This window comes from Amblyomma mixtum, chromosome 1 (genome assembly GCF_055824585.1).
Source record: "Amblyomma mixtum isolate Tamu chromosome 1, ASM5582458v1, whole genome shotgun sequence".
Classification (NCBI taxonomy): Eukaryota; Metazoa; Arthropoda; class Arachnida; order Ixodida; family Ixodidae; genus Amblyomma; species Amblyomma mixtum.
In genome coordinates, this window is record NC_143012.1 from 220,282,753 (window position 1) to 220,294,163 (window position 11,411).

The 11,411-nt window shown below is 47.3% G+C and overlaps 1 protein-coding gene and 1 non-coding gene across 2 annotated transcripts; both read right to left on the reverse strand.

Moving 5' to 3' along the window:
- Nucleotides 1-503: 503 nt before the first annotated feature.
- On the reverse strand, nt 504-11,411 carry LOC149370953 (protein N-lysine methyltransferase METTL21D-like). The gene is made up of 4 exons (XM_089563958.1): nt 10,934-11,411; nt 6,896-7,079; nt 2,975-3,094; nt 504-639 (listed from the first exon to the last, which is right to left on the reverse strand). Exons 1-4 carry the CDS (start codon nt 11,161-11,163, stop codon nt 532-534), a joined length of 642 nt encoding a protein of 213 aa, XP_089420084.1. The 5' UTR covers nt 11,164-11,411; the 3' UTR covers nt 504-531.
- On the reverse strand, nt 10,813-10,884 carry TRNAD-GUC (transfer RNA aspartic acid (anticodon GUC)). The gene has a single exon. It is a non-coding gene; the product is annotated as a tRNA-Asp (tRNA).

Sequence of the window (11,411 nt, forward strand, 5' to 3'; positions counted from 1 at the left end):
GACGTTGACTGCATCTGACTATCTTTGCCACTGCCTTCCTATATATTGCGTGAGTTTCGCTCAATAAATTCAGTTGTCAGTCAGCGCTCTTTCCTGTCACTTCCTCGTTTCGCCTTCGGGCTTCTTCTTTCGCGCTGTTTTCACCAATGTCATAATGCTCTCACATTAATAATTTTCTTTATAGTCATTGTTAGGCTAGTTGGTTGCTTGTTGGGCTAGTTGGTGTAGCATTCCTAATTCGCAAAGTGCAGGGGATGACAAGGAACAATAGAACTGGACAGTCGTGTCCAGTTCTGTCATCTCTTGCCTTCACCTGCATTTGCGGAATTTGGGAAGTCCTTCGTCACATTCTTGCAGTTAATTGCAAAGCTGGCATTCTTGGTCCGCGCCCAAGGCATTCGTCGCAGACAACCCTGAACATTCGTGGACACCCTCCAAGACCGAAATCTTGAACTATAAGCTTCGAAAGAAGCTAATGTTAAAAAGGAATACCTGATACCGCGTATCAAAAAGTTATCTTTTATTGATCTTTCACTGAGTAATTGGTTTTAATTTTAAGATGTGAATGTCATGGCTGGAGAAATCAGGGTGTTGGTCCTCTGTGGGAACTTCTTCGATGAGGAAATGCTGCCTACAGCCCTGTGCACACGAAAAAAGAAAAAGAACACGCGACATGTAAAGCTGCCGCCCCTTGCCGCGCAGCGTGACACAGAATAAAAAAAAAAAGACATTTTCAGCCCTTCTAAGGGCTGCATTTTCACTCCCGTTCATTGTAGTCTATGCGCAAGTGCCACCAAGCATAAGGTTTTTTGCCTTAAAGGGACATTAAAGACAAATAGAAGTTGGTTTGTATCGATAGAGTACCGCGTTCTAATCCCAGAAAGACCACGTGTACCCTCAATGTAACGGAGTTTTTATAAGCTGGAAAAAAAAAAAAAACGAAGGACAGGTGCGCCACCACCGGCCGCTTTTGCAAGTAAAGTGTGTGCGTCGACAATGACTTTCGTGCTCGGATCCCGGAGGCTACGCTACACAGCCATTCACTTCAAAACGGTGGCAAGCCATCTTTTTCGGTGAGGACGTCATGAGTTTGAATCGACTGGCGGGAAGATTTTTAAATCCAATTTTTTCGGCGATAAATGCGTCTTTTGCTGAAGGACAAACATTAACATCGCCAGAAAGAGGGGAAGGATTAATTTTACGGGGACAAATAATTGAACGGAGTTGTCTTCATTGTCCCTTTAAGTTTCCTGGACATGTACGCGCGCCACTTTTTCCTCATTTTCACCGATTTTCTTAGTAATGGTCGGCTGTACCAAAAACAAAAAAAAAGACGCAATCCTACCGACAGAAGGCGGTAGTCCACACCGCCGGTGCTAGCAATGATTGCGGGGCAAACTTAAATAACAAAAAAATTAGCAGGAAATCACCAATGGTGATTCGAATTTCAGCGCTAGCAGTGGTCGCTAAACCCTGCCTCCCAGTAACGTTCCTGACGAATGAGCTGGTTAAGCGTTGAGATACCATCGAAATTCGCCGCGTCTTAGAGAGTCTGTCCCTGAGCGAACATGCAAAGCCAAGCGGGCTGGCGTTTAGAACTGACGCTCAAACGCCCGATTATAAAACCGCCGATGTTCAGCCACTCTCTTGCGCCTGGCGAATACGGCTTACGTGCCACTTTCACGGGCGCGGCTTTCTGACCGCACCATTTTCAAAACTGCGCTCCGAAACCAGGCTGTTCCCGGTGTCTACTTCGCAAAAGTTTACAGGCGATGGCGCCGCCTAGGAGCTGAGCAGCCAGCTGTTAATGGCATCGTGCAACTTTCATTTCGCTGCTATAATCGTAAAGGTTTGGGCGCGTTAGTGAGACATGCTATGCGAAGAATGGCGCGGCAGGAACTGACAAGGACGAGAAAGGCCACATACGCACACAAGCGTCAATGTGTGTGTGCCTTCATCGGTGTCAGTTCCTGCTGCGCCATTCTTCGCATAGTTATATTCGTGTTTCTGGCATCAGTAACCGGTTCGTCTGGCTTCAGGTGGCGCGACAATCTGCTAGCTCCGAACTACGGCACAAATGGAGCGTCATATTTTGCTACATGGGTCCTACGAGAAGTTTCGAAACTAGGATAATCAAAAAGCTGCAAAGGCACATAATTGAGAGCACTCGTACATTGGCGCAGAACAACATGGATCACATGACCCCTCTGAGCTCGTTCTACAGAGCTCCCTTCTTTGGTTCACGTGGCAAGAATTCTCATAGGAAAAACCGGTCAACGGGGGAAATTTCAATTCATAAACACAGGAAACACAGAATAATTACAGAGAAATAACGCAACATTACAGACTAGGCAGGAGGGTATGCCCCTCACCTGATCCAGAACTAGAAAAATGAGAAGAAACAAAGTCGAGAAGACTCCAAACAAACACATATCCAAACCCGGCTCTGGTCAACCACATATGGCCAGAAGTACGACCAGACAGATGCAAACAGTATGAGGATAGAGGGTCACTGGACCGTATTATATGGGAATGTGAGAAAGGTCCAGGAAGAGTAGTGGGGTTAACCACGACTGCATGGGAGACTCTTCTGCAAAGCATAGAAAAGAATCAACTCAAAGCAGTCCGACTGGCTGAGGATGCCGCCAGAAGTCAACAGCTTCTGGCCTACACCTAAGCTGACCGCCCAAATCCTGAAGCCCTGCCCCGGAGTTTTTAAGCGAGGTCTATTCTGTTGCACAAATAACATTTACTCTCTCTCTCTCAATTCAGACATAAGATGGAAACGCCGTTCGCCCAGCAGAAGATTGTCTCTACGACTACTGCCGTAAAGAGGCAGTACACGCGTTTCAATTGTGCACGTTATAGCATTGCTGTAGAGATCGCTGAGTTCGTCTTCAACGAAGCGCGACATCGTTGGCAAGCGGCGGACCAGAAGAAAGATGTAGGTTCGTGTCCTTTTCGGCGCACGCACCTGTAAGAAACGGTTGACCGCGGCCGAGTTGGCTTCGTTGTCCCTGTCCTCGTACGACAGAAGCACCTCCGTGTTCGGGCCACACAGTTCCGTCATGGTCTTCACAAGGGGATCCACGGCCTGCAAGGAACAAGGCGCGTTTGACCAATAGCGGCAGAGCATCTGCTTCTTTCATGCTGCGAATTCGCTGCTCTTTCTTTTTTTGTTCTGTTTACTTCTGATTTGTATGGCACAAATCAAGGAAAAGCAAAAAAATAAAGTTTGGTTTATTGGGATTTAACGTCCCAAAGCAACTCAGGCTATGAGGGACGCCGTAGTGAAGGACTCCGGAAATTTCGACCACCTGGGGTTCTTTAACGTGCACTGACATCGCACAGCACGCGGGCCTCTAGAATTTCGCCTCCATTGAATTTCGGCCGCCGCGGCCGGGATCGAACCCGCGTCGTTCGGGACAGCAGCCGAGCGCCGTAACCACTGAGCCACCGCGGCGGGGCGGAAGAAAAAGGTGGTTTCCCAACTGACAATGGCCCGCTATCCCTGAACAATCAGACATACTAAACACTAAAACAATGTATCGCATGGATTAGGACAAATACTTTGTGGGTAGTACAGGAAGAAGGAAAAAAAAAACAGGAAATCCTCATTCTAGCAGCGTATGAACAGCACGTCTACATAGCATATAACTGAGATTACAAATACCGCAAATAATCGTGTTTCACAACAAATAAACAAAGCAAAAAACTTCAAAAAGATTGATGTGGGAACCGACAAGACATTAGGAAACAGTACCGGTGCCACTCACACGATTCCAGAAAAGCGAGAGAAAAAATTAAAGTAAAAGGAAAGGAAATAAAAAGTGCGGTCATGGGAGGTCAAATTCTGCACTTCGAGAAGCTATGCTACAGCGTGACGACAATGTCGCCGAATTCCGTAAAGCATGCACACTGTGCTGGCGTTTATATCAAGGCAAATACGAAAAACGGTTTTCGTGCACTATTTTCCAAGTGGCGGCCTGTTTGACACAAGCGCAAGTGATAATGAAAGACGAAAAAAAAAATCGACGCCCATGTTTTAAGCAAAGTCCGACGTGCCATTACGTATCGTTTCCGGCAGATAGAAGGCAAAAAACAAAAATAATTGTTCTTTCAGAGTTTTACCAAGGATGGCATCCCTCATACAGCTAATCGAATCTCAGTTCAAGAGAGGGAAAAGTTATTATGCACCGTGGCCTCTGATATTGGTAACGAAGGCAGGGTTTGCTAAAACTGGCTTAGCCTCGCCGCATCGCCAATCTTGGAGGCCATTGTGAATGTGGCCACAGTTTGCAAACAGTCACGGAAGGAAAATACGGCCTGTCATATTCAAACTTAATGCCTATTATTCTAAGACTTGAGAACGTGTCAGATACGTTTAAAATTATTTTAACCATGCATAATTCTATTTGATTTGTTTAGAGAATCGAATAGCACGATATTCGATTCGCTTTTCCGAAATTGTCGAATATTCGCACACGAATAACACTGGCATGGTGTTCACCAGCTCTGCCCCAATCGCGGGAACTTTACGCTCAATTTCCGCTGGTGACTTCCAGGCTAGAAAATAATCATAGTTGATGAAGCACCTATGTTATTTTGTCGATCACCAGACGTACATACGCAGAGAGAAAGATCTTGGCTTAGGAGACTTAACAGACAGAACCCAGTTACTATATAAAACACTGTCTTGCAGCAAGCTGGCTTTACCGCACTAATACTAATGCAGTGGGTAAGCCTCCCTTCGCGCATTATGAAAGCATGGGAAGGCGCTTGAACGGAAGAAAAGAAGCGGTACTTGGTGCTAGGAAGAAGCAAGATAACGGAGAGGGTGAAGTCGTAACCGGGTGTAGTTTAAAAGATCAGCAAAAATGCATCAAAATGACGGCCTTCAACGGTAGTCCAGAGTCTGCGCGACCGTGGACAAAACGGCGCGCCAATTTTTAGTGCACATTTGCGGAAGCAGCCAAAATATAATGCCTGAAGCAAATTTTATGCTCGTTTCTATTCGGAATGCGAAAAAAAACTCTAAACTGCGCTTTCTCTTCGAAAACTAGACCATTAGTTGATGTGTTAGAGCACTCCGGGTTGCTCGCATAATTATTCATTAAAAACCTGTCACAGACAACGACGAGTAAGTTGTTAATAAAGTTGTTGTTGTTGATAAAGACGGTCGCATATGCACAAGACGTTTCAACGGTTTGTTTTTCACTTCACGTTGACAAAATGCAAAAATTTCGAAGCAATGTATCGTCTTCGAGGAGTCGCCGCGGGTAGTTTGCCAGGCGGCGGTGAAATGCCGTAACGGAGTAGCACATAGCTCCGGTAATACCTTGACTCTGACCCGACTCGCCAGCACCGGTCCTGAACCAACGATAGAACCGTTCCGTGGCTGCTAATCGCTGCAAATTGTGTGCCTTTCTCACGCAGCAAGGTGTCAAGGTGCCAGCTATATTACACGAAAAGCGAAGAAGCGTGCTTTAATACATAATATAAGAGGGTGTTCCACGTAACTTATGCTTTAAATACGGCAACACGCTCTTCGAAGATTCGACTACAGCAAGGTTATAGGCAGCTGTCTTTTCCAGATCAGCGCATTTTTTTTAATGTATCTGATTTGTTAATCAAATGTAGGGCAGATTACACTCTCGTGTAAGACTTATGGCACAGCGATGCTGTTTGAGTTTGGTTTCTACCTGTTGTCGTTTATAGTAACCCCCCCCCCCAATATCAACGAACACTCAGTCGTCAGTACGTACAAGTGTTTATTTCAGGAGCGCCCACGGACGCCTGACGCGTCCGTGGGCGACCTCATTACTGCGAGCACAGCCACCGCTGCGCACGACTAACGGAACAACCTCCGGCTTAAACAGCATCGCTGTTAAAAAGATAAATTTTCAAATTTGTTATCATGTAGCGCAAAATTTTCGCTGTAAAACTTGCAGAGCAAGTTGAGAAATGCCCATTAGTTTTCTTGAAAATAACTCCAGTGTGGTTCCCCTTTTCTGTATTAAAATAACGTATGCGAGATTTTAAAACTGTCGCATGACTATGCGCTTCTTCGTCACGGAGTGAGTACCCTCAAACGTATCTCCGTTGAAGAAAAACTGTTACTCAAAGCCGCAGTGAATTAACAGGCCACCTTTCTCTGCTATGGTTCCCCGATAAGCACAGACACTTCGCTTAGCTAAAATCATGATGCTGCAGGCGAAGCACGACTACGCCGTCGCCGTTTTCCGGCACAGCACATAATTTCTTTCTGTCCAAATGGTCGAGCCTATGCTGCAGCAGCATGATCTTATCAAAACGAATCGCCCACGACTGCCCCAGCCAGAATCATCGCTGTGTACGGTGGCCTGTTCATTCATACGATAGCATTACAATCCCCATCGAGTCATAAAATTCGCTGATTGGCTCGAAGGAAGCGACGTCTTCAAACCGGAAATTCCCACTGGTCGGAAATTCCCAGTGGCCAGAAACAAAGTCTGAAATGCAGGCGCTGAAAGCTTGAGCACGGTGTGTTGCTGAGTAAGTTGGTTTGACATTCTGAACATTGTAGCGCTGGCAGACGAGGGACGAAGGAAGGACGAGACACACAGTGTGCTAACAAAAGTCAGCGCCCTGTGTGTCTCGTCCTTCCTTCGTCCCTCGTCTGCCAGCGCTACAATGTTGCTGAAAGCTTCGCATCAATTTTACAGCGACAGTTATTTGACGTGGCACTGGCTTGCGTGCTGCTTTTTTTTTTCTCTCTTTAAGCCACCACGTGGCTAACAACTTGGCCAGTTATAAACAAAAAGGGCACTTATATTGAAGGCTTCCGTATATACAGCGATAATTCGCTGATGTCGAGTATAACTTTTTGTGATATGCCGTATTTTATTTTTTGTACCTTTTCGTAGTAAACGCACTCGCTCATCAGAATGATGTCAGGAGTGGCGATGTGTGGATCCAGTGGTGCGCCCCACTCCAGCGTTCGGGCATGTGCTTTGCCCTTCAGATGGCTGCGGTTTGCTTCCAGGTTTTTGTCCAACAAAGGCAGGAACTGCGGGAGGTCCGTCAGCACAACGTCGTTCCTGCACAATACAAGCACAATCAAACCTTGCTATAACTAAACATTTTAAACTAAATAATGGCAATAACGAAGTAATACATCCATTACCCTTGGAAGGATAGAAACCGACGTATTTCATATCTCATTTTCCGGAAGTAAAGCCTCCAATGAAACCCACAGGCCAAATCGCATTGAGTATGTCAATTTGAAGCGGTGCCCAACAATTCCGTACCGATTCGTTTGGGCAAATTGAAATGATCGCGCATAATAAACCTGCTCTGTCGAGAACCGCAAAAAAAAAATTGGCAGTGGTTTAGCTCTGGTTAAACCTGGAGGACTGCGAAAGCAACGAGGAGAGAGAGAGAGGCGATGGAGAGCGCGCGGCAGCGGCGGCGCCGGCGCGCTAGCTATGCGCCGCTACTGCGCATGTGCAACTGGCGAGCGCGGCGGCGGCACCTCCGAGTCACCCGCGCAGCGACGGTGGTGGTGGTGGTGAAAAACTTTAATCAAAGAGAGCTGGAGGGTAAAAAAAAAAAACCTGCTGCATGGTCGGTATCCTTAGTCCGGGACACCGCATGACGAGGCCCCGTCTCGCGCCCGCTTGACCAGAGCCCTTTGGGACTCCAGTGTGGAGCAGTTGAGGAGGGCAGTCTCCCATGCCTCTCGGGTGGGGGTGGGGGAGGGGGGAAGGTGAGGATTCTGAGTACATGCCCACACCATGTGAAAGATATCGCAGATCTCTCCACAGTGCGGGCAGCGCCCATCTGTGTTCGGATCGAAGTGTTTTGCTATTGCAGGACAGAGAAGGGTTCCTGTCTGCAGGCGCCGCAGAGTTCGCTCCTCCGCCTTACTCAGCGGCGCGCCAGCTGTACACTGTACCAGCTGTGCGCCGTGTGACGTCACTGCTCCTCGCGCATGCGCAGTATGGCCTTTCGTCAGCTCCGCGAAATGGCTCGTCGACTCGCGTAGTGTTGCGCAACAAAAAATGTGCGGAAAACTTATCAAGCCTGAAGTGAGGTCGGAGTGGAGCGTGTATGGGGACAATTTGTCAGCTTTTGTGCGTTGTTTGACGCTGGTGACGCTGGTGTGTTTGACGCTTTGCCGAAAACTGGGGACGCGAACCGCTGAACGATGCCACACTGCGCGGTATATGCACAGCCCGCTGCGCCATGCTAGCACTATAGCCATGCTTTAGTTCCAAGCCAAGCTCGCTGTAGTATCCCGTGTTCTCCATTCCCCTCGCCGCACATCCCAGTCAAAAAAAAAACCATTGGAACCAATTGGATTTCCAATGGGTTCCAATTGGACGAGTTCAGTTTCCAATTGGTTCCAATTGGAATGGTGTTCCAATTGGATGGTCCAAATGGACTATCCAATTGGACCATTTTGGTTTCCAATTGGTGAGCCCAATTGGTCTTACCCATTGCATGCAACTGGTCCGCCGAACTGCACCCAATTTATCCAATGAATGTTTGCATGTTTGACGAAAAAGGTAGAACTAATATGGTACTTACAATAAGAGCTATCAGCAGCTTAGCCTTATAAATTGTACTCATCACCTACACCACCACTGGAGCTGAAATTAAATTAAATATCTGCGCTCAGTGGGCAAGCGCCACCGGCCCCAGCATGAGAGCCTCATGAACTGGGTATCTAAGTTGGAGCAGATGTGTTCTCTGGATGTACAGCCGCCCTGATTTTTAATAATATAGCGCGAGCGTCGACCGAACTGCTGGTCAGCGCCTTATGACGGCGATAAGCGTACAACAAGGCGAGAGTTCGAGCACGCGCACGAAAGCAGAGCGTCGTCTGCTACGCTGTTCCGAGCACGAGGACACACGCCCTGCCAGTTCGCAAGATCCCGCCAAGTCGTAGAGCGCATGCGCATGATTAATATGCGAGACTGCATGAGACGTGATTTCATTCTCTTTTTTTTTTGCCTATTCCGGGAGGCCAGCCTGGCGATGCAAAGTTATAAGGAAAAATAAAAGGAAAGAAATATAGCAGCACATCGAAACCATTGCCTGTATTGCGATAAACGGGGTTCCAACCAGCTCCTTAATCAGCCTTGCAGTGTCTCGACGGTATAAAAAGGCACGTCTCATGCAGTCTCACATATTCATCATGCGCATGCGCTCTACGACTTGGCGGGATCTTGCGAACTGATATTGTGGCAGGGCGTGTGTCCTCGTGCTCGGAACAGCGTAGCAGACGACGCTCTGCTTTCGTGCGCGTGCGCGAACTCTCGCCTTGTTGCACGCTTATCGCCGTTATAAGGCGCTGACCAGCGGTTCGGTCGACGCTCGCGCTATATTATTAAAAATCAGGGCAGCTGTACATATTGAGCTAATGTATGCTACTAGTGCCTGAATGTGCAGTGTTGCTTGTGTGTGATGCATGTGTGTATGTTGGCTTTGATTTCTATAAAAGCATGTTAATTTCAATTCCGTAGAAAATGTTGATTGGCACTAGGCAGAGTGTCTCCCCGCAGTCCTCATAAATCAGTTTTCCTTTTGCACGTTACAATGTGTTAAGTTGTAGAAATATTCATCCAAGATCCTAGAGCATATTATTCAAACTTTAGCTACCTTTCTCAATGAACGTAACATATTTTGTGAATATTTTCTGGGTCAAATAACTGCCTGGCCTAATGGGTCCAATTGGCTAGTCCAGTTGGATCCAATTGGTCGGGGGCTAAAAACACAACTGGAATCAAATGGTTCCAATTGGTAAATCCAATTGGAAGCAATGGGAATGTCCATTTAGTTCCAACTGGAATGTCCCATTGGTTCCAATGGTTTTTTTTTTTACTGGGATGGCCTACTTCGAGTGCGCTCTGCTTCTCTGGTTCAACGTGCCGCATAGTTTCCTCTCTCACAGCATGGTTAAAAACCGTTTGGAAGTGCGTTTGTAGTGCTTAACGGTGTCAAGGTCCCTCTGGTTTCACAAGGCCAAGCGGAGGAAAACGAAAACTTAAAACAATTTCCGATGACAAGGAGGCGCCCAACCACAAAGCATTCGGCCTGGCGTACGCATTCTTCCCAACGACGGCGCGGAGAAGTGTCGTGGCCCGCATGTTCGCGAGCTATGCGGCGAAGCCAACCAAAATGGGCACTCGCAATGAAACCGTTGCCGCGCGCCCTATTCTACAGCGACCCGTATCGGCTTCAGCGTCTAGAAAACGGAGTTCAATATTCTGAATAGGTCCCTCACTGTCCCCCTGAGACAGTACTTCTCCAATACCATATTTCCGGGTCCTAAAGTCCATGCTGGATGCGAAAGACACTGGCACGCGTTGGCAGGGGTCTATACACAGTGACAGGAAAGCCTGTTGGCAAATCAAGGTCGCACACCGCTATGACGAAGCAACGGCTGTAAGGAAGAAATCGTGGGGCTCCTTCGACTTAGTTATGACGAAGTAAAACTACAAGAAAGTGCGCTATTTAATTAATGCCCACAGGAAAACCGCTGCAGCTGTACACATATGCACTGATTAAACTGTCAAGCAATCCAGACCGCTGTTGCCGCAAATTGGTATTCAGTGAACATTTCCCATGCAAAATCAGTCTCCTAATCTCAGACAGGTAAAGCTGTTTGTGTTGAAAGAGCGGAAGCCAATACTTTATCCTGCAGACACCGACACATCCTACCACGCCGCTAGTTAGGCCAATACGAGTCTAGTTTGTGCAGTAATTTGCTGCGGAAACTTAAAAGAAAAGAAAAAAATACAATCCTGAGTGTCAAAAAAAGAAATCCTCCCCGTCGGGGAATCGAACCCCGGTCTCCCGCGTGACAGGCGGGGATACTGACCACTATACTAACGAGGATTGAGTACAAGCGCTACTAAATCTTAATAAGAGTGTCACTCACACGTACCCAAAACTAGATGTAATAATACCAACAATGCCAGTGCCGGAACCTAGTTCCAAAACGCTCTTCTTCGCATCCCATTCACCGGTGCAGTTCTTGTGGTCGATGAATTTGCCCAACACGAGGGCACCGTCCCACACAACGCATCCCACATCTCCTTCCGTCCACTGATGTATGGCAAGTTCAACACCTGTAGAATCCAAGTGCACAACGCGCACAAATGTGGACATGTTCATTGGTTACCACTGGAAGAAGGAACAAATAAAAAAATTACCGAAGGGCGTTATTTCACCCGTCACTACAGAAAACACAGAAGTGAACCTTGAAGAGCTGCGCACGCAACTACGGACAGCGCCAAGGCACTGACTGACTCAATTTCAAATCAGGCCGTTTGATCAACTTAAAATACTTTTATCATTTCTTTTCGAAATTGCCGATTACGCGAAGAAAAGAGACACGAAAACATCAGCTACGGCCACGCGGC